Below are 26,898 nucleotides of genomic sequence, written 5' to 3'. Positions count from 1 at the left end.
CTGTTGTTCTCCCAGTTTTTCCTTAAATCTCATCTACCCACTGTACTTGGTATTCTTCACCTTATGTAACTACATTTTTTACTCAATGGGATATGCTTGTCAAACACAGGTCCGTTTATACCTTTCCCTGCTTTGTGTTTAGTTTTGTTTTTAAATACATGGAGCAAAATTTTTATCTCTAGTTCTGGGCCTTGACACTTCACCTTGCATCTGTCCATTGTTCGGAAATGTGAAGGCCTTTTATTACCACATGAAAAAATCATTAGGAAAGTACATTGACTGCCAAAAGTTATGTCAGTATATAAAAATCACATCAAACAGTCCAAAATACTTTAAATTTTGAATTATTTATCCTTACTAAAGTTTTATATAATTTATTAAAGGTGGTGAAAGGAGCTCACATTATAAAAGTAAATGGTTTCAAGTGGTCATTAAAGAAAATGGTGAAAGCTATTGACTGAAAACCAGAAGAACTTTTAATAGAAGTATGGAAAAAGTTATATTCACAGTCACATTATCCGGGATTCAATACTGGCAGATTGTTCTCAGGTCTTCAGAGAGAGAGAATCTAGAGATGTGTAGATGCTGTTTTCATGTCTATAGACTTCATTTAATACTTTGAAGCAGGAAGCAGGTTGGCACAATTGTTTAATAAACATATAGAACATCTGTATAGAGCCTGTAAACTTTAAATATTGGTATTCCATCTAGTCATGTTTAAAAACATTTACTTCTGTATCACCAAGTACTGTCAGTTTCAGAAAGGAGTTTGGGGCCCTAAGAGAAAGGACTCGTTTTAGGTCAGAGGTAGGAAAGTTACCAGTTGAGCCTGGAACATTTTGTCACAACAGAAAATAAGGAAGGACTTTATCAAAAGAACTTGAAAGCCAGCCCAAATAAGCACAGGCACTTGCATACTCATCTTTTATAAGTCAAGATATAAGCTACAATGGACTGAAGTATATCAAGTTTGCTAAGACTCTGTGACTTCGTGGCTATACTTCCTAAGTAAAAATAAAAATCATGTTGGCCAGAGAATATTCAGGATGCCTCATAACGTGTAAGTACAGAGTACAGAAACAATCAGGACTTGCTTTGTGTTGTGTCAGTGATCTGACCTCAGGCTCTCTCAGAAGGGGATTCCTCTTTCTGGGGTCACTGCACATGATAAGAATGACCAACAGACAATAACTTAGGCGTCATGAATCAACTATTGGATCTGGGCAAATATCACAATGTCTACAAAACAAGTCAGGCAGTCTCTGATTTCTAGGGAAATTTAAGATACTACATGAAGGAATTTTTCACCTCACTTCCTAGATTAGACATAGCCTGTAGATCATATCATAGGGTATAGGAAAACAAGACAAGAGCAGGATCAAACACACCATTGTGGCAGAGTGGACACATCCAGATTTGGAAATTCTGTCAAAGACCATATTTCTTTTGATAGCAATTACAAGTCTATATGAAGACTAGAAATGAAGACAAGCCTACAGTTAACAGGAAAGGAATAAGCCCACCAAGGAAGTACAGTGTCTACTCAGTATGTGAATTCATATTCAGACTAAGACAAATTGACCAGCCATCAAAACACTTCCATATTAAAAACAATAGCCATTTTAGTGTGTAATACTACTGTATTTGTTACTTAGTGTTTTTATTGTCTCTATCTTTGCAAAACACAGTGAAATATCTTTAACTGAAATGACTCAATGCTTGGCATTTACTGTAAAATAATATGGCCTGTGGGGCCAGAAATGGGATTAGCCAAGGCAGTTGATGGAACTATAAGTAAAGCGAGCTTGGTGGAGAATTGATTGTCACTAAATCCATGACGTAGATGGTCTTAGTTAGGTTTCTGTTGCTGTGAAGAGACACCATGATGGCGGCAAATCTTATAAAGGAAAACATTTAACTGGAGCTGGCTTACAGTTTCAAAGGTTTAGGCCATTATCATCATGGCAGAAGCATGGTGGCTGTGAGTAGGGCAGCATGCAGATAAACATGGTGCTGGGGAATTCTATGTCTTGATCCAAAGGCAACTGGAAGTGACTTTCTCACTGAGTGTAGCTTGAGCATATATGAGATCTCAAAGTCTGCCTCCACAGTGACCCCCTTTCTTCAACAAGGCCACACCTCCTATTAGTGCCACTCCCTTGGGGGCCATTTTCTTTCAAACCACCACATAGACACAACGGGTTTGTTATTCTGCTTCATTTCTTTTTTTGTATATATTAGATTGTTGTTGAAATAAAATTTAATATGTCTATCATATATGTATATAAACACTCTATTAAATTGAATGCAAAGTTAAAATTGCAAAGTGTTTACCTGTTTTTAAACATTACAAAGAATCCTTTGTACACAGCTGTTAGAAGGGGCAGCCACTGGCACTTCAAGGACTTGTAATAACGGTTCTATGATATAATGTGAAAAACTACAAGATTGCAGGCTGGAGGGAATGCTCAGTGGTCAGGAGCACTGGCTGCTTTTGCAGAGGATCTAGTTTGGTTTCCAGCACCCCCACTGAGCCACTCACACCCACCTGTAATGCCTGCTCCAGCAGCCTTTTCTGCCCTCAATGAACACTACATGTACACATGCACACACATGTATACATACACTTACACACACAATTAAAAAAAGTCTTTTTTTGTTTTTTCAAGACAAAGTTTCTCAGTGTAGTCCTTGATGTTCTAGAACTCACTCTGTGGCCCAGGCTGGCCTTGAACTCACAGAGAACCACCTGCTTCCGCCTCCTGAGTGCTGGGATTAAAGGCATGTGCCACCACCACACTGCAGAATAAATCTTTTTGAAAAAGAAACAAGATTGCAGTGGTGCACAGTGTTGTAAGCCTGATAACTTAATGTCCCATATAGACTTAGGGTCAAAAGTGAGACTCTAAATTCTGTTATAATTCTGTCTCAGAGTCAGAAGAACTTTAGAGTCTAGATGGGAGAAATGTGAAGTGGTACCACAGGAAAAAATTACGTGAAATCTGTTCCAAATAAGACTGGTACAGAAGGGGAGAAAGAGCAGCAAATGGGTTTGGCCTGCTGCTCCCTCTAGAGCATGGCTGTTGGAACTTCCCAGTCCAAACCCCTTTTCACCTGAGGAATTTTTACCTGAGCTCAGCTAGGTAGGTAAGTAAAGTAGGTACAAGAATCAGACATTTATGACAGTAAATCATAAAGAACTTTAAGACAGCCCTTTGGGATGCATGTGATTTTACCACGAAGCTGGGCACAATGGCTCACACCTCTGATCTTAGCAATGGCAAACAGAGGCAGAAGTTCACTGAGGGTTCAAGGCCAGCCTGCTCTACATAGTGAGTTCCAGGCCAGTCAGAGATAGATAGTAAGATCCTGTCTCAAAAAAGAAAAGAAAGAAAAAAAAAGATGAAAACAAATTTGCATACTAGAGATGAATGTGCTTGTTGGTCGGAGCACAACACAACCCAGAAATGCATTGTTTTGATACTCACAAGCAGGAAAATATTAAAAGCCTTGTTTTCTATAATTAAGCCAGCATGTTTCTGCAAGAGTAGAAAGTTTTGTATGTACATCAAAAATAACTGCACTTAGCAAAACACAAAATCTGAGCCAGGGGGTTTTAGGCAGTGCTCGTTGGCATTCCAAGGTGTCACAGCATGCAGTGGGACACACACATGGGACATACACACGTATGTGTTCAGAGTGAAGGCTGCAGTGACAACTCCTGATACAGCATGGTCAAGTGCTGCCAGGAACGCTGTGGATCCAGTACACATCTGATTGTGAACTAATTGTTGGCTGTGGCACACTCATTGCAGATCTTATTACACATCTGATTATGAACTAATTGTTGGCTGTGGCACACTCACTGCAGATCTATTACACATCTGATTGTGAACTAATTGTTGGTTGTGGCACATTCAGAAACCATTTATGGTTGCCAGACTTTTCACCACCTCCCTGTGCCTTTTTACCTCCCGTGTGGGGTCAGGATCACATGAAGGAACTTTGTGGCAAAGCTCCACCAGTAATGCCCTCCGTGATTACCTGTCTTTTCTATTTCTAAGGTAATTTTTCTTGTGAGTAAATAAACTTATTTGTTTTATCCTAGTTGGGGAATGGCGGTCAATGTGTATTCTACCTCGATAACCCAGGAGACTATGAGCAGGCATGACATCATTGCATGGGTTAATGACATCGTGTCTCTAAACTACACAAAAGTGGAACAGCTCTGTTCAGGTAAGAGATTGTCTTTTTTTTAGTATTTACCCAATGTGTTTACTGGCAATTGAATGTGATTTTTATGAACTGCACATGACATATTTGGGGTAAGATGAAATATATATATATATATATATATATATATATATATATATATATATACATATATATATTATAGCTACATAATTAAAAGGGGAAACTTGGCTGTAACTGAAAAACATATGGGGGCGGGTGTTTGAGAACATCTGAGAGCGCACAGCCATCCAGATGGGCATATGAGCAGCTTCTGGCTTGCTGTCGGCCACGCCTCTCTGTAATGCTGGCTCCCAGCCTCCGTTCCATCATCCTGTTGTCACTATGACAATAGAACTTGGCAAGGTGGTGCAGGGCCAGAATCCCAGCTACTCAGGAGGCTGAAACAGGGTATCACAACTACAAGGCCTGCATGGACCACACAACCAGTTCAAGGCCAGCCTGAGTAACCTAGTGGGACCTTGTTCCAAAATAAAAAGCAGCTGGGGCTAGAGCTTAGAGTACTTGTCTATAGGAACAAATAAACAAACAAACAACAGAACCCATAGTGGATCATCAGGGCTTCATATTGCTGTTCTCAGGTCCATTGTACACCGATCCCAGGAGCCTTAGCGGAACAAACACTCTGGGTTCTCTACAGCCTCCTTCCCTTTGGCACCCTGTAGTTTTCCTCCTCTTTGTGTATGTAGTAACATCCTGTTCACAGTTCAATCTGCCTCACCTACTGTCAGCTCTGGGAAGACTTCCCAGGCTTGTAGTTTCCCCCAAACCCCACCCCTTATCCAGGATAACACCTGTCATGCTGTGTATAACATCGGACTCCCAATCCCAGCATTCACCAGGATTCTTAAGAAGAGGTCTGTAGTTTGTCTAATGCCCAGTGCTCCACTGTACCTGATACTGAGTTCTGTAGGAATGAATATTGGGTTAAACCTGTTTTAAAAAAGATGCAATTTCAAAAATAAACTCTGAGTATGTTAAAGTAATCTGTCTTAAGCTGCTTAAATTAAAATAATGTATTCTCCTTTGCAAAGTAAATGTTTTCTTGTAAACTAATAGACAAAGAGATGTCTTCTCTGCCTGTGGCCCCAAGGTGAACATGGTGTTAGGAAAATAGAGCATTACTGAAATGTGTTTGTGCGAAGGCATTTAGATGTGGAGGAGTTCTGAGTTTTAGCCCACTCGTTGGTATTGGACTGTGAACCCTCTTTCCAGAGGGTCATATGTAAAATGATTTCATGCATTATGGTCAGAATTCGCCAAGTCCCCAGTAATAAAGTTTCCTTTCTGCTTTGAGACACATTTCTGACTGGGAGGCAAGTGTGAGTCCCTGCTGTGGAAAGACAGGCACTGGTTCACTCTGCAGCTCTCAATGCTTATGTGAGAAACCTCACACCACTAACAGTGAAACGTAGGCCTCCCAAACCTGTCTGGCACCACTTCCATCCTAGTTTAATTTTGTCTTCAGCAATGGTATTTGGCAGGAAGAAGTGGTCTTTCTGTGTATTTATTTATGAATTCATTGCTCTATTCTCGTGCTAGAAGACTTTGACATCAGGTAGGACAGTGCCTCCCAGACAAGAAAAAATCCAAATACTGGTGACCTAAGTGATTTGTCCTTTCATGCTTAGAAATGCTCAGATTTGTGGAGTATAACGTAGTGGCATCTTGCAAGATTATACTATACTATAATGTATCTTGTGTATTTGTTTTGGTTCCTTGTAGCTTATTGTGTGGTATTTGATTTTAGTAATGTGCTTTGGGAAGAAATGTGCACACGTTTCTGCAGAGTGTATTTTCCTGACACCCCACCCCTATGAAGGCAGTTCCCCTTCTGCCTTTCTCCCCTATGACGTCACTCTCTTATTTCCAGCTAACAGATCTCTCTCAAAGCCAATGTTAAAACAAACATCAATGAGAATGTATGGAATTCTAACTGCAGAAGTTCATTGAGATGTATAGACTTTGGACTGGCTAGTGTGTGTGTGTGTGTGTGTGTGTGTGTGTGTGTGTTTGATGTGGAAGCTCTTTACAGTAAAGTTTTAATAATGTTTTTTAAAAAAATATAAAGCAAGGTGGAAAAAATAAACATTAGCTTTTCTTTAGTTGGCAAAAAGGGGGAAATACAACTGTGGTGTTGTTTGCTTCTGTATTTTTTGCCTTAATTTAACATCTCTTTCTTCCCCATAAACATTTTTAAATGTTCTTTAAAGTAAGAGTAGTGTTCATAGCTCAGTGGTAGAGCACTTGTCTTATGTGTACAAGACTCTGGGTTCAATTCCCAGCACCACAATAAGTAAATTACATGGAAATACATTGTAATATATTTCAAAATAATGAAAATTGTTTGCTCCTATTTCTTGATATTTTTTGTCAGAGATGTAACTTTATAACCACTTTCTTTGAACATTAAATCTGGGTCACAGATCTGTATGCATATTTGGATTGCATTTATTTCTTGCAAAAAGCAATCTGTTTCCAGGAAAGCAGAGGGCTGTTCCATTTTGTACTGCTGGCCATCCAAATCTGCTTAGAAATCTAGTCATGTCGATTTCCCCTGTGGGATGGGAGGTTGAACCATGAGCCCCATTACACTGGTTCAGCTCAGAAATATCTTTCTGTTTTCATTCATTTGCATTGTAAAATATATAAGGCTTTCAAGGGGGTGTCATCAGGGGGAAAATAGCCTGTTTTTATTTGAGTGCTAGCTCAAACCTGTTTAGTAGATGTTTTCCAAGGTACTGAAAAGGGGGAAACATCAGTATGGTGCTACAAGTTACTAAAGCAGCTTCCTCAATTAGAGGTGCTTTATTTGAGGTGACAAAAAAGAAATGGGCTGTGTGCAAAGGAGGCAGAAAAAGGAACAGGAAGTTTGACAGGAGGCAAAGGATTACTTCTCTTCCTCACCTTTGACCCTGCCCTATGCCTCCTTTGAAATTTAATGTACACACACACACACACACACACACACACACACACACATACCACCACCACCACCACCACCACCACCACCACCACCACCACCACCACCACCACCACCTCCATTGCTGTGCCGGGATCGTCTCTCCTAGGCTGGGTGTAACTGCAAAGCCCCTTTTCCCAGCTGGCCCTTTTCTAAAGTCTGTGCATTTTCCCATCTCCTTCTCAAGGGCCTCACAGGACAGCAAGCACTGACAGCAGATCCCAGCAGGCATTCCACACTGCCAGGGACCACTGCCAGTATCAGCCCAATATTGGCACTGTGGTGGTGGAAGGCTCAGTTATTTTCCTGAGCATCTGAGTATTTAAGTAAAATGTCATGTGGATGAAAGCATTTTTGAAAATTCTGAGTATTTTTCTTGATTGACTTTTTTTAAAGGTAGAAAAACAATCAGGGTTTTTTATGCGAATTCAGTATGTGTTTCTCCAGATTTGTTCAAGCTTTGTGTTGGATCAAGTTTCTACCTTTTCCTTTTTGTTTTGTTGTTGTTGTTTTCTTATTCTGGGAAAACTTCTCAATTTGGCTGATGAAATCATAGTTGCATTTACAAATATGGATATATGAACCGATAGAAGGGGATACGGTTTGTAGTATGGCACTGGCCTTCTCACAGGTGTGGCCATCAGGCATTCTTGGAACTTGGAGGATGAGCCCTCTGGGCTATACCCTGATGGTAGTTATTCCTGTGCAAGGTAGCAAGTTCTTTGTGACCATTTTTGGCTACAGATCTGTGCTTGTTAAATAGGTTGGTCCCAGCCTAGCACTGTGTCCCCTGTGCTTCTCTCTCTTGTGTCAGCAGAGACGACGGGTTAGTGATGAAATCAGCTCAGAGACTAAATTTAGTAGGGCTGATCTTTCTGACTCTCTTACTGAAACCAAGTAAGGATATTCCGTCAGTGTCTGCAGGCCCAGGAGTTGCTTAGCTTTATAACATCAGAGGCTTATTGTTTTCTCTAAGACAGCAAGCCGGTTCAGAATGGGACTGTGGTTAGGTCATTGTGTGCTAATGGAATATTATCTGTGCTTAGAGGCATTTTGTAGAGATTTTGTCTAGGCTAGATATTTTTTCTCCCTAATTTTATTTGACCAGCTAATTTCAAAATCCATTTACTTGGTTTCAAGCATACCAACTAATTGCAGAAGAGAGGGGTAACAAGTGAAATGGGCCATGTCTAGGTGTGGTCCAGCAGAGGGTGAATTACTATAGTAAATAACATATTCAAGTCTCCACTGATTCACTGACTAAATATGGCTCTTTTTTCTTTTTCTTTTTCTTTCTTTCTTTTTTTTTGTTGAGAATGTAGAATACATGAATATAAGAGGGGTTTTCCTCCCTTATAATTTTGTGTATTTCTATTCTCTTTATACATCATTATTGAAGATAAATCTAAATTGGTGGGATTGGAGGGTGGGTATTTGGTTTAGTTTGGGGTTTTGCCCTGGAATTTTTGTGTGTTTACCTGCCTTTGTAAGGCCAGATGCCAGTGCAGGATGGAGTATTATTCACCTTGACTTACCAAACTGCTACCTGAAATTTCTGATTTGTTTTCCAAACTTGCACGTTTGATCCTGGGATCAGTTGCCACACCCTCACCTATCTCCTTGCTCCCACCAAAAGTGTGACTTTATTCGGCAAACATGTTTTGAGCCCTGAGATAAATAGGGCAAGATCCTTGTCCTTAAAGGCTTCAAAAGGGCTCTGTATAGCCGACTCCTGCCCTACAAAAGATGAGACCACCGTGGTAAATGCGGCTGGAGGGAGATGGAAATGGACAAAGGAGAATGTTAAGTCAAGGGAGGTGAGGACAAAGAGTCAGCAGAAAAGACACCCACTCTCTTTGGGTGTGGCAGGCTGCTCCTGAGTGACAGAAAGGCTGTCCTCCTTCAGTGTGTAGGAGCCCATGTAGGGTGCTGAGTTTCTTCAGTAGACAGCCTCCCCACACAAGGGTAGCCTGTGTCCCTGCCTTCAGGAATGCACATTAATCATGCCCAGTCCTTGGATTCGTGAAATACAGGAGTGTGTGAACACAGGTTTGAAGCCACTGTGCGTGTATGAGATATCTCAGGGAACCACAGAATTCACATCGAAGTCCCAGAAAACAGGACAAGTGTCAAATGATTGTTAGCTTTGATATCTATGCCTGTATCTCATTTTCAGCCTCTGCTGGAGTCCCTTCAGCATGACGATAAACACGGCAAATAAAGACAAATTCAAAACAAACAGCTAGGTGAAAATAGATGGTCTACGATGTATGTGTGTTTTATTGAAAGCTGTCTCTGTGTGTGTGTGGGGGGGTGCATATATTTATAACATGAAAAGTCAAAGGACACACATCCACATTGAACTTAATAACATCACATAGCTAAACAGAATAAAGTAAGAATGATGACACATCATTAGAAACCTAAACTAATAAATTGTGAATTTTTAATAAGGTCACAAAAATAACTTGAGGAATTTATACAAAGCAATGTCCTTAGCCGTACCCTGTATTTTGATCTCAGTATTTTCTGTTACCTGGGGAAATTGCCACCTGTGGTCAGTGTATAACGTTCACAATTTGGGTGGAATGTCTTGCAGATTCACAACTGTCCTGTGTCCATGGAGGGCCCCGCTTGTTCCTAAGCCACTAACTGTGAGTGTGCCTCAATAAAAGGGGCATGCGCATCAAAAGAACAGTGTGGGCTCTGGAGCTAACTGGAGCCCTGGCATAAACACTGTTCACTTTTTGGCCTGGGGCTGTGACTCCAGGGCTTAGGCAGCTTCTTAAAGGGGTGTGGGAAGCCTTGGTGGAGCCAGGTACCTGTGGATTTTAAGACTTGCTGAGTATATTAATGGTAATCATGATCATGGCCACCCTTAGACTTTTCTGCTTTGTAACATGCTTACTTGTACTTGTTTTGTTTTGAGACTGTCTCCCTATTTAACTTGCAGTCCTCTGCCTCATCTTTCCAGGTGTGTCCCTGGTGATCTAGTGGTTAGTAGTTAGTGATCTCCAAATCCTTGGATTGGTCCTATAGCACCACCCATGGCCCCAAATACTTTTTTTTTTCTTGTTTTGTTTGTCTTTTGGTTGGGTTTTGACTTTTTTTTTTGTCTGTTTGGGGTTTGTTGTTGTTGCTGTTTTTGTGTAGTTTTGTTGAGAGGTTTTTTTTTTTTCTTTTTTGTTTTTTTTTTTTTTTTTGGTTTTTTTGGTTTTTCAAGACAGGGTTTCTCTAGCTTTTGGAGGCTGTCCTGAAACTAGCTCTTGTAGACCAGGCTGGTCTCGAACTCACAGAGATCCAGCTGCCTCTGCCTCCCGAGTGCTGGGATTAAAGGCATGCACCACCAACGCCCAGCTTTGTTGAGAGCTTTTAATCCTCCCATCTCTGCCTCCTAAATGCTGGAATTGTGTGAGCCACCAAGCTTGGCTTACAATGTTTACTTGCCTCTGAAGCACATGAGGACATTGCCTGTTCTGAAATCATTCACCAGGGTCTATAGAAAACAATGTCCTTCCAACATACTGAAAGTTACTTTGCATTTTTTTTCTCAAGACTTCAGTTATGTGACATGATGAATATGTTCCTTATAAAGCATTATTTTGAATTCATGTTTTCATTTTTTTTCTTTTCCTTCCCTCCTCTCAGTTTAAAACCTCTGAAGACTTATAGGAAGAATGTAGATTTGGAGAGAAAGAATGCTCTTTTTATGAGAGCATTTACTATGCCATAAGCACCTGTGTGTTTTTCTGGGAAAAGACCTGAGGCCTGGAGATGCTTCCCAGCAGATGACCCAGAGTGCTTTAGGAATGTGTGCATACCGGTTCTGTGCATGCCAGGGGCCACAGATCTCATTCTGTCACTTGCATCTAAACCTCATTGTCATGTTCCATGTCGGAACTAGTCCAGCTCAAACCCATTCATTTTTAGAGCTCTGCCTGTTTTAACCAGGTTGACAGCACAGGCTTTCAGACATCAGGACTGTGACATATTCTGCAGCTCTTGTCTCTTTCTCTTTACCATTCAGTGCATTTTGTAGAGGAGCTATTTCTTTTCATTCCTATGGCCACCATGTAAGGACCAAGAAAGAGTAAGAGATTTTTGTTCCTGTTTTATATATGAGGGTAAGAACTCAGAGACACCAGTTCTTCCAACTTGGTCCCACACATGCACACACATACACACATGCACATACATATTACACACTGCATTCACACACATAGGCACATACATGTGCACATGTACACACATACATATATACATGCACACATGCACATGCATACACATACATCTATACCAAAGGACTTACTCACTGGTGCATGCCTATCTCCTTGTGTTTGATCGAGTCCAGAACACCTGTATTGAATGGCCATTCTGAGGCTCCCTCAACACCCTCTGGCCCCTTCATGAACATGAAAAGTTGATGTTTTCTTAATTGTGTATAAAAGAACCTGTTGATTCAGTGTGGTAAGAGAATTACCCTCTTACCATCCAATTTTACCATTTCATTTCCAAGTGTTTGTAAGCTCCACCCAGGCTGTAGGATCTAAGCCATTTCCATATAGGGATTGCAGAGATGCCAGCCATTGCTAGCACAGTAGAGCAGTGAATCAGACATCATTCCCAGTTGTGTAAATCAACCTCCCATCGCTGTAACAGAATACATGAAAATAATCATATTATTTTTTAAGAAGGATTATTCTAGCTCACAGTTCTGATGATGCTAGTGTGTGATTGGTTGACTCGTTTCTGTGGGCCTGTGGGGAGATAACATACCATGGAAGAGTACGTGTTCTAGCAGATACATTCAGCTCTTGGCCAAGAAGCAAAACTGGAAAAGGAAAGGCCCAGGGTCCCATATCCCACCAGGGGTATGTCCCTGGTGACCCAAGGACCTCCCACAGGACCCATTTCCCACCATGGAGACTGAGCCTTTAACACGAGTGTCATTCAGAGACAGTCACGATCCAAAAGATAGTGTCAGTCTTAAAGACTGTTCACATGTCATCCAGGGGCAATAACTTGGTAGCCTGCACATCAATCTGTCGTGGGGCACTTGGCCAGTGCAGTGATTCAGTGTGGTAAGAGAATTACCCTCTTACCATCCAATTTTACCAATTTTACCTACCCTGAGGACAGAAAAAGCTTCCAGAAAGGTGACATTGGACTAATCTTTGAAGAATGAGAAGTATCTGTGTCTAATGTTAAAAAGGGACATTTTAGGATTAAAAAAAAAGTTTGAGGTGGGAAGTGAGTGTGGTTAAGTGATCTCTGAAGTGTGTTAGGACTTGAGGCAACGTGCACAGTAGTGCTTCAGGGAGCAAGCAGTGTATATTCAAGGAAAAGAAAGATTTATCTTCACCTTGTTTGGGTCCTTGGCCAAGTGGCCATGCAGATTTGGTGACTGGCCAGTAGATATTAAAAAGTGGAATTGGAATCCTTCCATTCTGATGAGGTTGCTAACATGGGTAGGACTCAAGCTGAGAAGAGGAAGGTGGTGGCTTTCAGTAAAGGTTCCATTTCTGAGTTCTCCACTCTTACTTATCCCTGGAGTCTGCAGGGGTTGACTGAGTACTTGCAGTGTGGCCGGTGTCTGAGGACCCAGCAAAGTCAACACAGATCATACCAGCGAGGGCCCATTGCTTCTCTTGTCACATTTCTATCCAGAGCTCTCAAGTCCTAGTTGTCAGCTCATCCACAGACAAAGCAAACAGAGAGCAAGGCCCTGGCCAACACGAGGCGCCTGGCCTTTCATACTGTCCAACAGCCTCCAGCACCGATGAGCAGGGCGACCTAGTTACATCGGAAGTGCTAGTCCACTCCCAGTTTCTGCACATTGTAATGATCAAGTCAGATGGTTCCATACCCTACTACCCATCAGAATGCATTTCTTCAGTTCATTGTCTCTGAATTGTATTTTTAACTTATAGTCTTTCAGGTGTGACATAAGAAAAAGAAAAGAGATGTCAGAAATCACAGCTAAATGTTCGGGCCTTTTAGAATGGCATGCTGGGAACAGAATAATTGAATTGCTTAAAACAACCATCGCTCTTCAGGGTAGAGTTTCTTTCTACCCTGAAACTGTTATGTAGTTGTGGCAGACAGCACGTGACTTCTCTCTGTCACCTCCTTTTTAGGGGTGTGGTTCTTCCTTGGGTTTTAACCCACATAAGTTTTTATGGCCATGTGCTGTGACCATGAGAGGCATATAGATATGACATTAACCCCAGCATCATTTCCTGAAGTTTCTCTTGAGTCACTGTCAGGGTGTTGGCCTCTGCTTCTGTCTCTTCTAGATGACATTTTATGGCAATTCATGGAAGAACTTTAGAAAAATAAATGATGCAAGTTTTAGAGAAAGGACATATGTCAACTTTAAATATGTCAGAACCCACCATTACAAAAAAAGAAGTAATTCCCTGCCTCTTCCTAACCCCACCCCCTCTTGAACTCTTCTGTCATTTCTGCTTTGGTCAGCTGACTAAAATCCCTGAAGTAAATACTGTGCAGTCTTCACATTAACTTGAGCTCTCTCTAATACTGGAATTGTGCTTAGATAACAAAGTGTCCTGGGACAAACCTGGGAAATGTCAATAAATCTGTTCATTATACAACAGTTTTCTGTTACATAGTGCAGTGTGCATGGATGCTTCGTGGGAGCTGCTCCCTCCCGAGTTCTCTGTGGCTGCTGGTGACATTCCATGCCAAGCTGTATCTGCTGAACTATCTCCAGCCTTTAGCCCCCCTCTTGGGGAGCTATTGTGGAAGGCACACCCTTCCCCAGAAAGTAGCTGCTAAGGACGCTATCAGTGTGTGTGACCGCTGGTGAGCTTGAGTGAGAGGAAGGGCCAGAGTGAGGAACCCTGACCTGAGAGCAAAGGGCAGAAGAGTTTCCACCTGAAGAGGGATGACAAGGCATCTAGTCCAGGGGACAGGAACTTCTTTCACCAGAAGAGCCACTTGCAAAGCTGTGCTCTGCAGAAGTGAACTGTAGGCCATCCATTTTGCATGTGCATAAATCCTCTCCGTGGAGTACCACATCTGATTTCACCCTGTCCCTAGAATAATGCTAGTAGTTTCAGGAGAAATTCTCTGAGGAAATAGGATTCTTAAACTCAATTTAATGTGCTCCAAAAAATAGACACATTCTGAAAATCAGAGCTTTAGAACAGCATCTTGTAGGCACCCTTCTCGGGGAATGCTAAAAGCCAGAAATCAGTTTTGGTCCCCTGCAGCCTTCCTCGTTAAGGCACGCTGACACTCTTTGTGGTGTTTAAAGCCTCCTGCTTACATGCCTGTAACTGACACTCATCCATACATACCCTTCACTCATCCCAAGCTTCACTAAAATGTCCTCTGAGGACTCCCACATACCCCCTTCCTTCCTGCTTCCTGACCACCATCAGCAAAGTTCCTTGAGGGCTGAAAAGCCATGCTAAGAGTTTCACTTGACCCCATCTGGGAGGTGATGGCTGATTTCTCTTTACTTTTGCCCCAATTCCCTTAGTATGTCTGTGGCACTATATTTATTTTACACTTGGAGTGGCTTTGTGGTTTTGCTGGGTTTTCTGTTGTATTTCTCTGTTTTTATGAATTGTATAATACTGTATTACAGTATTTTTCTGGTCTTTCAAAACTCGGTTACTGGGCCCTTTAAATGAGGTCATTTTCTTTAGGAAGAATGTTTTATCCTAGAACTCATTGTGTAGATCAGGCTGGCCTCAAACTCACAGAGATCCGCCTGCCTCTGCCCCTCCCCCCCCCAGAGCTTGGATTAAAGACATGCACTACCACACCCAGAAGTTTACTAGTTTTTCATTCACCATTAAGCTAAGGGGCGTCTCCATGTGCCACCTATAGAGATAGGCATTTGTTTAGAGGTGACCTGTCACCACAAACGTTAGATATAGACACTCAGATCTTTTCGATTCTCCCCTCTAAGTCATTCATTTCAGTTTGTCTTATAGTCTAAAAGCAAACAAACAAAAATCAGCAAATAGGCACAACAAAACCTTGTCTGGGAAAGTATAGAAGCAATACTGGAAACACATGTGTGAAACCCTTCCTACTTCATGTGGGAAAACAATTCCCCCAATATCATAGCCTTCTAGAACCTTCTTTCTTCATGACCCCACTGAGAGAAAATGGAATCTCTTCCCAATGGGTTTCATATATACCTCGCTAACTTGTTTTGTTGTTGTTTGTTGTTGTTGTTGTTGTTGTTGTTGTGTGTGTGTCTGTGTGTGTCTATGTGTGTCTGTGTGTGATAAAGACTTGTTTTAACTCTCCCTTCCCCCTCTATCTAGAATGCTAGGTTCTAACTTTAGCTCAGGTCTCAGACTCAAACCTCTGCTTCTACTTTCAGTACCGAGCTCCGTGGAAGCCAGTGACATTTTGTACTGAGCCCCACCCCCACTCCCCTTTCTGGACTTGGCTGTGGAAGCCAAGTGTGTCTGCATGAGGCAGGATGTGTTAAGTAAAATCTGATGAGCATGTTGACTTGAACAGAAATCACATGTTGGGAATGGTGTGAAACTAAGTACCTAGGACTGGCTCAATCCTTAGCAGGTAAAAATTGTGCCAGTGTTTCAAACCAATGGGCTTACTCTTCTGCTACCCTGTCCTTGTCCCTTCAACTGTCATCTTCCTGTGTCATTAGACAAGGTTGAAGCCCTGTATTTTTCCCTAAAACATTAAGACACAAGTTTAAACACAGGAGTTGTGGGGTAATATGGTAGGTAGTTGGATAAGCCACTACAAGTAGACAAATAACACTAGGGCTAGGATTAGGGTGTCTGGCATGAATGAACGCTCTAGCTTTCATTGCAGTTTTAATAGTGAGTGTCTGTGAAAGTTGTTTTTTCCAAGTAACACTTAAACAGTAGCCCTTGTCCACACTCTAAGTCTGCAGCTGTTGTATGCTCTAGGTGTTTCTCTATAGTTTACCTTTTAATAAAAATATTTATCCTACATCTCAGACAAGGACTGTTTCGAGTTTGATTTCTGCTACCCTGAAATTTCCATTTGGAAGATAGAAATGGAAGAGGATATGTTCGTCTTCCATAACATAGGCAGTACTTTACTCCACTCAGAATTCCCACTGGTTGTCACTTGTCACCAGATTCTCCCTAGCCTGGCTAGCTGTTAGTGGTGTTCTTTGAGTCTCGTTGTGTTGGGGAAGAATGAGTGGGCATGTATGTATGTGTTTGTGTGGAACTGTGCAAGCATACACAGGGATGCACATTTCTGTGTATGTGCCCGTGCAGGTCAGAGGTCAGCACTGAATGACTTCCCGTATTTGTTCCTAATGCTGTTTTTGGAGGCAGCATCTCTTATTGAACCTGGAACTCACTGATTGGCGAGGCTGGGTAGCCAGTGAGTTTTATCCACTTTCCTTTTTGACTTAGGGTCTCTCACTGGTACTGGAACTCACCAATTCAGCTAGGCTGGCTAGGCAGTGAGACCCAGGGATCTGCCTGTCACTGCCTCCCCAGCACTGGGATTGCAATCTCATGCCACAGTACCTGGTTTTTACATGGGTTCCAGGAGTCAAACTCTGGGTCTTGTGATTGGCACTTTACCAACTGAGCTGTCTTCCTGGCTTCACCACTGAACTCTGAAAACCTTGGGTTTGTGTATATGGAAAGGTTTCTGCTGACCTGCTGGAAATAGAACCCTATATTTTGCAGTGTCACTTTCCTCTTTAGTGAGCCCTGATTTCCCACAGGGATACATCCTCCAATAGGAGGTTTGGTCTTTGATGGCAGATGCAATCCTGTAAGAGCATCAGTTTCAAGAGTGACCAGGCCAACACAAAAAGATAGCAGGCCTCTGCCATTACAGTATACAAACAGTCTCAGAATCTGTCTTGCTTTGTTATGAACACTATTTTAATTGCCAATAATGTGGCTGTTGAGATGGCAGAAAAAGAAAATAGTTATATTGTTAAGTATGAAAATGTCAGGAGCTCAAAGAGGAGTGTGTGAAAAGAAGTCACCAGAGATGAGAGGAGCCAGTGACCCTGGGAGCAAGCAGTGCACAAGGGACCTCTCTGACATAAACTACAGCAAAAGATGGGGAGGCCAGAAGCAAGAGTGTTGGCAAGTGTCTGTGACATGTGAAGGTGAAATGTCACTGTCTTCTAATTAGCAGAAACTTGAAGTCTCCTTTAAAAGAGAAGTTGATGACAGCCTGAGAATTAGATAGTCATCTAATTTTAGAGCTGAACGCTTTACCCAACCCTGACGTTTGGCAGATGAGATTATTGTTGGCTCAGAAGTGGATGGTGACATGGCCCAACCTATTCAGGATGGGGAAGGCTTCGGAGCCAAGGGCCAGCACACCACTTCTCCTCCTCCCTTACCTTCATCCTCAGGGATGGAAGCCTAAGAAAATGTGGTGTTGTTTTAATAATCCCTCTACCTGTTCTGATTCCTATAATGTAAGATGTGATCACATCAGTGTGTCCATTCAGTGAAGGCTACAATTCTTTCCCCTCATCAGCAGTAAGGTGAATGGAAAACTGTAGCTCAATCCCTCAGTGACTAGGTACCACTGCCTAACAGTTCCCTGCCCTGTGGGAGAGTTAGATGGGCAATTTGGGTAGCTGCTTGTGTCAGAACCCAGTATGGCTTGATGCCGTCTCTACAGATCATGTTGCATTTCGGGAAATATGGTGTGAGGTTTGTTTGTTTTCGGCAGTAGAGGGGAGGGGAAGAGGAGAAGAGATATGAGAACAATAGGAATATATAGAGATGAGTTGTTTATTTTATCATATATGCACACTGTATATACTTACGCTTATGAGTCTATAACATTGAAGTAAATTTGCAGTATGTCCAGTGTAATTTTCTGCTGTGTAGTAAGCAGATGCTTTAGTTTACTTTCTTTTGCTGTAATTAAAAACCATGCTCAAAAGCAACTTGGAGAGGGAAGAGTTTATTTGACTTACATTTCCATGTCACAGTCCATCATTGAGGGAAGCCAGAGCAGGAACTCCAGTGGGAACCCAGAGACAGTGATGGAAGAAGAGACCATGAAGGAATGCTGCTTACTGGTTTGCTCCCTATGGCTTGGTCAGTTTGCTTTCTTAGACACCCAGGACCAACTGGCAAGGGTAGTATCACCCAAAGTGGGCCGGGCCCTTTCACATTAATTGTCAATTAAGAAAATGCCTCCACAGTCTTACCTACAGCAATCTTATGTGGCATTTTCTCAGTCAGGGGTCCCTCTTCTCAGAATTCCAGTTTGTGCCAAGTTGACAGAAAACTAACCAGCACAGATGGTATAACTGATGTCCCAACACCAGCTTGAGAGGCTCTGCTGTATGTTGTGGTGTGTGCCCTGTAATCTCAGCACGTGGAGACAGGAGGATCGGTATCCATACCAGCTTGGCCCCCACAGTAAGACCTTGTCTTAAAGAAGCCCTTTTGTTCTTATGTATTCCCTCTTAGAATCCTAACTTAGAAAAACTTCCGAATTCTTTGAACCTTTGAGTTTCGCTTGAAAGTGATATCTCTAAGAAGCTCTACACACACACACACACACACACACACACACAGAGAGAGAGAGAGAGAGAGAGAGAGAGAGAGAGAGAGAGGGGAGAGAGGAGAGAGAGAGAGAGAGAGAGAGAGAGGGGGGAGAGGAGAGAGAGAGAGAGAGAGAGAGAGAGAGAGAGAGAGAGAGAGAGAGAGAGAGAGAGAGAGATAGACAGATAAAACTTAGAACAATGGCAAAAAAATTCCTAGTTCAGGTCAGAGTTTAAATTTAGCTCTGTTGTTGATTGGCTGATAAGGCTTGTCCCCAAGTTGATAAGCTAGCATAACCATATAAACATGTCATGAGGTTCTGTGAGATGATGAAAATCCATGTGCAATCACTAACAGATTTTATATAAACATGGTATTATATCTTATATTCCTGGTATAATATGGTCCATAGCTTTGTTGTTAAATGCTATTTTCTCTTGTCTGAAAATTTCTGTCTATTGCCCATTTGCTCTGTCTCTTGTTCTGCTCTTGAAGTACAGGATCTGGTGACCAAGAGGTTGTCATGTGTCTTGTCATCTCACAGATGAACAGTCAATCATAAATTCCCAAATCTTGTGCCTGTAACTGTTCCTTTTGAATCCCTGTCCCCAAACCTGTTAGTCCTATGTCACATTTGATAGGAACAGCTGAGCCCATTCTGAAGGCTTCAGCTTTGGATGTAGCCTAGCATTATGGGAAAAGCAGGGTAGTTTCCTTTATTTCTAGTGATTTCCAGACTCTTGGCTTTCCTAACTCCAGGAGCATATTGAGCTGATGGGTTCTGAGGGAGGCACCTTACAGTCAGCCTCTCCATGGACGCAACACTCTCCCATTTGATAGCTTTGAGCTCATATTTACATTTTCTGAGGAGAACTTACATGGCAAGGGAGGGTGGTTGTTGCAGGAGTCACTCAGTGAGAAGGCAAGATGAGGTGTGACCCAGAGCACAAGGTTACCATCAAATGGCCCTGTTTGGGTTATGCCATGGTACAGTTCCTGTCCCTGAGATGCTCTCAATGGCCTCAGCTGACTTCAAGATATCCTTTCATGATGTATTATTGCCATGCCCCTTAAAAGATGCAGGCAACCAAGACCTGAAAGTGACCAAGTGCACACACTCAGCTGTGATGGCAACATGACTTCTGCACAGCTCCCCAAGTCAGCTCAGGATCTCCTCCTACTCTAGAAAAGCTGACATATGTCATGACGCTGAAACATCCACATAGCATGTCCTAGCTGAAGGTGCTCAGGTGACATGCTCCTTCTGCATCAGTTCCTACAGAGTAGTTACCCTTCTGCTCCAATGCTCATATGGCTCTGAAATGCATAGGAAGGCGTGAAAAGCTCGGCCACACAGGCACTAAATTACTGTTATGATTCCAACCTAACCATTTATTTTTAGCTTCAGTCTCTAGCTTTTCAAAAATGTGAAATGCTTCTCAACTTATCTTTCCAGTATAAGGAAGCGTGGTAAGAAGGTAGTAAACAACACTGCAGACAGCTCACTTGTAAATATGCACATCAGCTCCTGAGTATTTGTGATATAAGCTAGACTGCAGGGAAGGCTCAGCAAGTGGGAATTATTCCAGAAATGTGAAGAATTCAGAACTAGAAAAATCAATGGATAGTATTGGTCATAGCAAATTAAGGAGAAAGATTTTTGTCTCTGTGAAAAAAAGCAGTTGATAAAATTCAATGGAACTTAATTACTAGTAAAATGTAAGAGTATTTCCTTACTACTAAACAATTGTGGCCAGTAACAGGCTTGGGGGTTAGACAGTGTGGGTATGAATCTCCATTACCTTAGGTTAGACAGTGTAGGTGTGGATCTCTACTACCTTAGAGTAGGCATGTAGTTGTAGATCCTTAACACCTTTCTTAACCATTACACCAAAAGCATATGCAATTTAAGGTTAAATTGGGTTAGTTCAAAATTTAAAGCATGTACTTCTTGTGATACTGTCAGGAAAAATCCACAGAACAAGGGGAGTAGGGAGTATTTGCACATCAAGTGTCTGCTAAAGGAACTATATTGAGAACATAGAATTCCTACAACTCAATAGAAGTATAGCTCATTTTAAAAACAGGTAAAGGATTTGCAAAGATTCCTCCAAAGACCGTATACAACTGGCCCAAGAGCACTTTAGGAAGATATTCAGTGCCAATAGTGATTAGTAAAGTCCACCTAAACCCACTATGAGGCACCAATTGCACCCACTAGGACAGCGAGGATCAAAATAACAGACAATAGTAAGTGTGACATTGAAGTCCATTGCTGCTGGTGGAAACTAAGATGGTGTGCCTGCTTTGGAAAACAGACAGGCAATTATTCAAGATGTGTATCAGGGAGACACCACATGACTCAGCAGAGACTCCACCTTACTCCAATGAAAACATATGTCACTTGAGAACTTACAAATGTTCTTTGCTCAAGAGTCCCCAAATGGCCCAGATGCCCACTGACTGATGGATGGATTGATAAAATATGGTGATTTATAGAATGAAATATTATCTTTGAAAAGGATTAGGGTTTCAAAGGACCTTGAAAGGTTTGTCTCAGTGGTCAAAAACAGTGATCCCCTTTCCGTGAAATCTGGGAAAATGCAAATAGACAGAAAGTTAGAAGAGTAACAGTTGCCAGTGCAGAGGCAGAGAGTGGACATGAGGTCTGTGTGTGGTGATAAAAGTCTTCTGGAATCGGATAACTGCTGTTGGATTTACAGTCCTGTGAATATACCTAAACCCACTGCCTGAATCACACACTTTAAAAGGCTTCATATGTGAGTTACATATGAATGGTTTTAAAAGGCTATTTCCTGTGTGCCTTTTAAATTCAAAACTACACCAGAAAGGTAAATGAATGATATAACGATATTACATTTTTTAAATTTTTGAGAGAAAGGAAGTTGTTGTTTGGTTGGTTGGTTGGCTTTTGCTTTTTCAAGGCAGGGTTTCTTTGTGTAGACCAGGCCATCCTGGAACTTGCTCTGTAGACCAGACTGACCTTAAACTCAGAGATCCACCTATCTCTACCTCTGGGATTAAGGGTGTGCATCACCACCACCACTTCTCCCTAGGTAAGAAGGTACCCAAATGAGAGGAGTCAAAAATGACAGATTTCCACTAACATTTGGAATGACTAAAATTAGAACCATACTTTCTATCACAAACCAAAATAAATCCCACATGGATCCAGAATTTGAATGTAAAACTGGAGATCATAAAAGCACTTACAGAAACTATGCATGAATATTTATGGGATCTTGGTTGAGGGAAGTTGCTAAGCATGATGTAAATACCAGAATGTCATTAAAACATCAAGAGAGCATATGAAATGACCCATGTCATCAAAACATCAAGAGAGCATATGAAATGACCCAAAGGACCTGAGGTGTGGTAGATTGCTTGCATAGCCTGTAAAGGCCCCGAGTTTGATTCCCAGCACCACAGAAACAAGTGTACATAAGAATAGAAATAATCGAATTTTAAAAGTATTGTTGCATTTTAGTAAAAATAAGCAGAGGTTAGCTACCACTTTGGTGATAGACATTAGCGATGTTTTTTTTCTGACTTTCCTCACTGTACTGACCTCCCCCCCAGGGTTACTTATTTTTAAATTTGAAAATCAGATTATTTGGATAGTTAGTTCATGAGAATATAGAACATCTGGGTCTTCAGAGGCAAATTTAATACTAAACTCCAGAAACATTAGGCTAGCTTTGCAGAGCAGGTCAGGGGCACTTCCACACGTCCGCCTGTGTGATTATGTTGCAGGAGTCTGCTCCATCTGGTGACACTTGTAAAAGGACTGGATAATAGAGTGCCCCCCCCCCCCACACACACACACACAACCCTGATGTTTGCTCTTACCTCCCCAGTGTTTTGGGTTTGGGTTTGCTATGCCTTGTCTTGTTTTTAAGAGAATCCATATGCTTAGAAAGAAACTTAATTCACAGTGTTGGCATCTAAGGGAAAGCCAGATGCCTCTGTTTCATCTTTCTTTGCTATACCTACAAAGAATGAGTTAGTGCAGCATTTCCAGTTTCCACAGCCTTTAGATTCCCAGCATTTTGTCTCCTCTTCTTAATAGAGGATTTGGCATAAGACACAGCAGTGTCCTAGCCAAAGGGGAGTCTCCCACTTGGAAGACAAGGCCTCCCAGAAGCTTTGATGATAAATGAGGGAGGCCCTTCATGGTTCAGACAGACTACCAATATACATGTCGTGGAAACAGAGCAAGCTATCTGGAGACAGCGAAGAAAGAAAGGTTTTTAAGTGTCACACCACTTGTCCCGCTCTTGGCACTCGGTTGCTCCTCTTCTGAGACAGGATTCAACTGTGACAGTTTCTCATGTTAAGTGCCCTTAGTCTTTACCGTTCAGGTAGGAGCCAAGTGAATGCTGTCTTGCTGGGGGTTTTCTAGCTGAGATTAGCGTGTTTCAGTAGTTCAGTAGTTCTTCCTTCCATTTAAAAACCTTTTTGCTAAGACCATCTCTCTTGTTCCCGGGTGGGGGGGGGGGTCCTAGTGGACATTGCCAGGTACTTTTTTCCTAGTTATAAACAGTATGACTCTGAGCACCGAGTTTTTCAGGTGATCCCTGGCTTCCGTCTTTATGATAATGAGGGAAGCCTGTTGCTCTTGGGCTGAACTGAGATTGGCACTCAGCTGCTTCTGGTATTAGAAGGCTTAGTGATAACAGTTTCCAGCCCAGTCACTTCACAAGAAGGCTGTAAAACAGCATGCGCATATGTCTTTGGGCCACATATCCCATGAGAACCTGTGTAACTCTCTCGTGGTTACATGTTCTGCTCTTTTTCTTCTTAAATTGACTTTTGTTGACAGGGAGCAGGACACTAGCTAGATAGAAGAGCAAGGATGTGTCCTTTTCTCTGAGAGAAGCTGCAAGATTTTTTTTTTTTAATTAGTTTTTCAAGACAGGGTTTCTCTGTGGCTTTGGAGGCTGTCCTGGAACTAGCTCTTGTAGACCAGGCTGGTCCCAAACTCACAGAGATCTGCCTGCCTCTGCCTCCCGAGTGCTGGGATTAAAGACATGGGACACCACCACCCGACAACAGCAAGATTCTTACCATGGCTTCTTTGGCATCAGTGGAGGATTCCACAAGTTGGTCCTGAGAACTGAATACACAGTAGCTCTGACAGGTGCTGTACTGCTGAGGCGTGCTCTTGTCCCTCTGGTCCCCAGCCCCTGCTGTTGAGGAGGTATAAGTGCAATGGGTAAAGGGACACATAGGAGTCTCTGCTGTGTGTCCTGGTGTCTGCAATCATGACCTCCATCACATCTGGATGCAGCGAGACTCATGCCTGCCTCTCATTGTCTCTTTTTTTAGGAGCAGCCTATTGCCAGTTCATGGACATGCTCTTTCCGGGCTGCATTAGTTTGAAGAAGGTAAAATTTCAAGCAAAGTTGGAGCATGAGTATATTCACAATTTTAAACTTCTGCAAGCATCATTTAAGCGGATGAATGTTGATAAGGTAAGAAGCTTGTTAGTACCCCTGTCAAATGCACTCTTTTCTCCAAAATTGCTTTTAGTATTTTACTGTGTTTTAAATTATGTGTATGTGGGTTTGTACTTGCAAGTGCAGTATCTGCAAAGGCTGTACGATGGTGTGGGATTACCCAGGAGTCAGAGTTACAGGTGACTGAGAGCTACCCAATGTGAGCACTGGGAATTGACCTCCGGTCCTCTGGAAGAGCACTGCAGATATCTTAGCCATCTATCCAGCACCCTTGTAGTAGTAACCAAAAATGAAAAAGTCTGAGAACATATCCATGAGGATATACTTAGATATTTCATAATGTAGAGGCCTGTACATACATAAACAGCAGCCCTGAGATCCCCCACTCCCTGCCCCAAGACTGTGAGGTTTTAGTTTTAAGAAATTCTTAACCCCACAGGCATCAGACCGAAACCTCTTAGCAGGAATCCTGAATGTTACAGCCCTAGCTCTTTAGCTTCTCCATGTTGAAAATGGAAGCTTTAGTGTTTACCAGAGGCCTCCAGGGTTCTTTGGGTATTTTGTCCGTTTGTAAAAAAAAGCTTGTTAAGGGGAACCACCCTGGGTTTGAGTCTCAGTTCCACGACTGTCACAAGTGATATGTGTTTTCTAGGTGTCTAAACTGGCCTCTCTGTGAAAGAGAACTAGGGTCTTCCTTCCTCGTGGTTATAACTTGGTAATGTGGAGGTGCCTGTAAAAGTATCCAGCATAATGCATCCCTCAGATTCCAACATCCATGAATGTTGCTTTTCTCCTTTGAAGCATAGTTTTGCCCTAGAGTGACACAAATGGAAGTCTTGGTCCTCCTGTCCTTTCTCCTCCCAATAAGGGACTCAGGGACTAAGACCCGCTGGTCTCTCTCAGTGTGTGCTGACTGCTACTGAAATGTTTGCTTACTCATCTGTGTTCGTTACTTAAGATGTTTCTCTTAGAATGAATAAGCATGACAAGATGTGAATTTCAAACAAAGGGGAAAGAAGACAGAGCAGCAGATGAGAAACAACTCTTAAAAATAGTATTAATAAAAAGAATAAATGGTCTACAGGATAAAAACATAGAGACTAGGTTATAAGAGATAAAGGTTAAAGAAAAGTGTAGTAATTCAGCACAGATCATCGCTTCCCTAGATTAGAAGCAAAGAAAATCTGGCTTCCTCTCTTCTAGGAATGCTGATTTTAAATTATATGGTCTTAGCCAGGCATGTTGGTGCTAGTCCCAACTACTCCTAAGGCTGAGGCAGGAGGATTGCTCAAGCCTGGGAATTTGAGAACATCCTGGACAATACATGCAAGACCCCCTCTCAAATAAAAAAGAAACAGATAATATTTTTCTCTGTAAAATCTTCACTTTTATTCCTTTTGCTGTGGCTAATCTCCAGATAGCTCTTTCCCCGTACACCCAGTTGTGCAGGCTCTCCTTACTTTTCAGAATTGGAGTCTTTTATCTTTCACTTTTAAGCCCATGCTTGTACATTAAAAGGAAGAAACACCCTTCCCTAGGTTTCTGGCTGGAACTTGCAATGAATCAAATCAGAGAGCTCTATGCATCTTTCTATAAGTGAACACACAGAAAATGGCAGAGCTAAAAATGTTGAAAACCAAGTTTGTAATGGCAGGAGACTGCCCTTGGCCTCACCAGCCTATCAGCCAAGGAACACCTGAGTGTTGTGATTACCCAAATCCTTAGAGAGACACAGTGTCATGTACCCATCGTGTCTGTCATGCCCAATTAGTTAGAGGGCTCACTTGAAGCTTATGTCCCTGTAACCAGGAATGCAAAATTAAGTCAACAAAAGTAAAAGCTGCCCTGTAGCTGCCGTGTACCACAACCATGTAAAATTCTCACACATAGGCAGTAGACACATTGCTTCAGTTGTTCATGAGGGACCTTGTGCTCCAAGTCACTTATCAGTTGTCTGTCAATCTCTCAGAAAGCAAGCAGTAAAACTCAGAAGACATCAGCTTGTAATAAAACATCTAGTGAAGTCAACGAAGTGCAAACAGGGCAGGAATTCAGCAAGAGTTCAAAGGAGGTGAGAGGCGGGGCATGGCAGCACCTGAGCCTCCAGGACCAGAAGCAGCTTGAAGAAAATGCCCCTTCCAGAAACTTCTCGTTATTTTGTTCTGCACCTATATCGGTTTCTATTGCAGCTGCACTTAATATTTTTGGAAATGTATCACTGATGACTTAGCTGAGCATGTAGCCTAAGGTGCTCCTCTTATTTTTTTCTTCCAAGTTATGATTGATACTTAAGGGCTTTCTAATATAATTATATCATTTTCCCCTTTCCTTTCTTCCCTCCATACCCTCCTATACTCACCCCTCCTTGCTCTCTTTCAAATTCATGGCTTCTTTTTTCATTAATTGTTGTTCTTTGTACCAAGAAGTCCCATGCATGTTCCAAAGGAGGGAGGCAACCAACACCGGAATGACACGATAACCCTAGTGGCACCTATACTTGTTGCTCTGCATTTTAATGAGCTCCATTCCTGGTGACCCATTGACTCAGTACTCATTTTCACTGACCTGCCCCTGGTTCATGTGGTAGCTATAATCCTTATAATAGTTTATCTCGCTACAGCTGGGCGAAGGGTTTACAGAGAAACAGGAAAGCATTTCACTTTTGAAACAGCAGTGA

The 26,898-nt window shown here is 42.1% G+C and overlaps 1 protein-coding gene across 1 annotated transcript in view; it reads left to right on the top strand.

The window, feature by feature from the left end:
- Mapre2 (microtubule associated protein RP/EB family member 2) overlaps positions 1 to 26,898 on the top strand; it is an 88,305-nt gene that overhangs the window by 26,321 nt on the left and 35,086 nt on the right. Inside the window, exons 2-3 of the mRNA XM_027400564.2 lie at positions 4,109 to 4,236; positions 24,091 to 24,236. Coding sequence (XP_027256365.1) covers positions 4,109 to 4,236; positions 24,091 to 24,236 — 274 coding nt within the window. The remainder of the gene's footprint in view (positions 1 to 4,108; positions 4,237 to 24,090; positions 24,237 to 26,898) is intronic.

The sequence above is a fragment of the Cricetulus griseus genome, chromosome 2 (genome assembly GCF_003668045.3).
Source record: "Cricetulus griseus strain 17A/GY chromosome 2, alternate assembly CriGri-PICRH-1.0, whole genome shotgun sequence".
In the NCBI taxonomy this organism is placed as follows: domain Eukaryota; kingdom Metazoa; phylum Chordata; class Mammalia; order Rodentia; family Cricetidae; genus Cricetulus; species Cricetulus griseus.
This window is presented reverse-complemented; position numbering and strand designations above follow the sequence as displayed.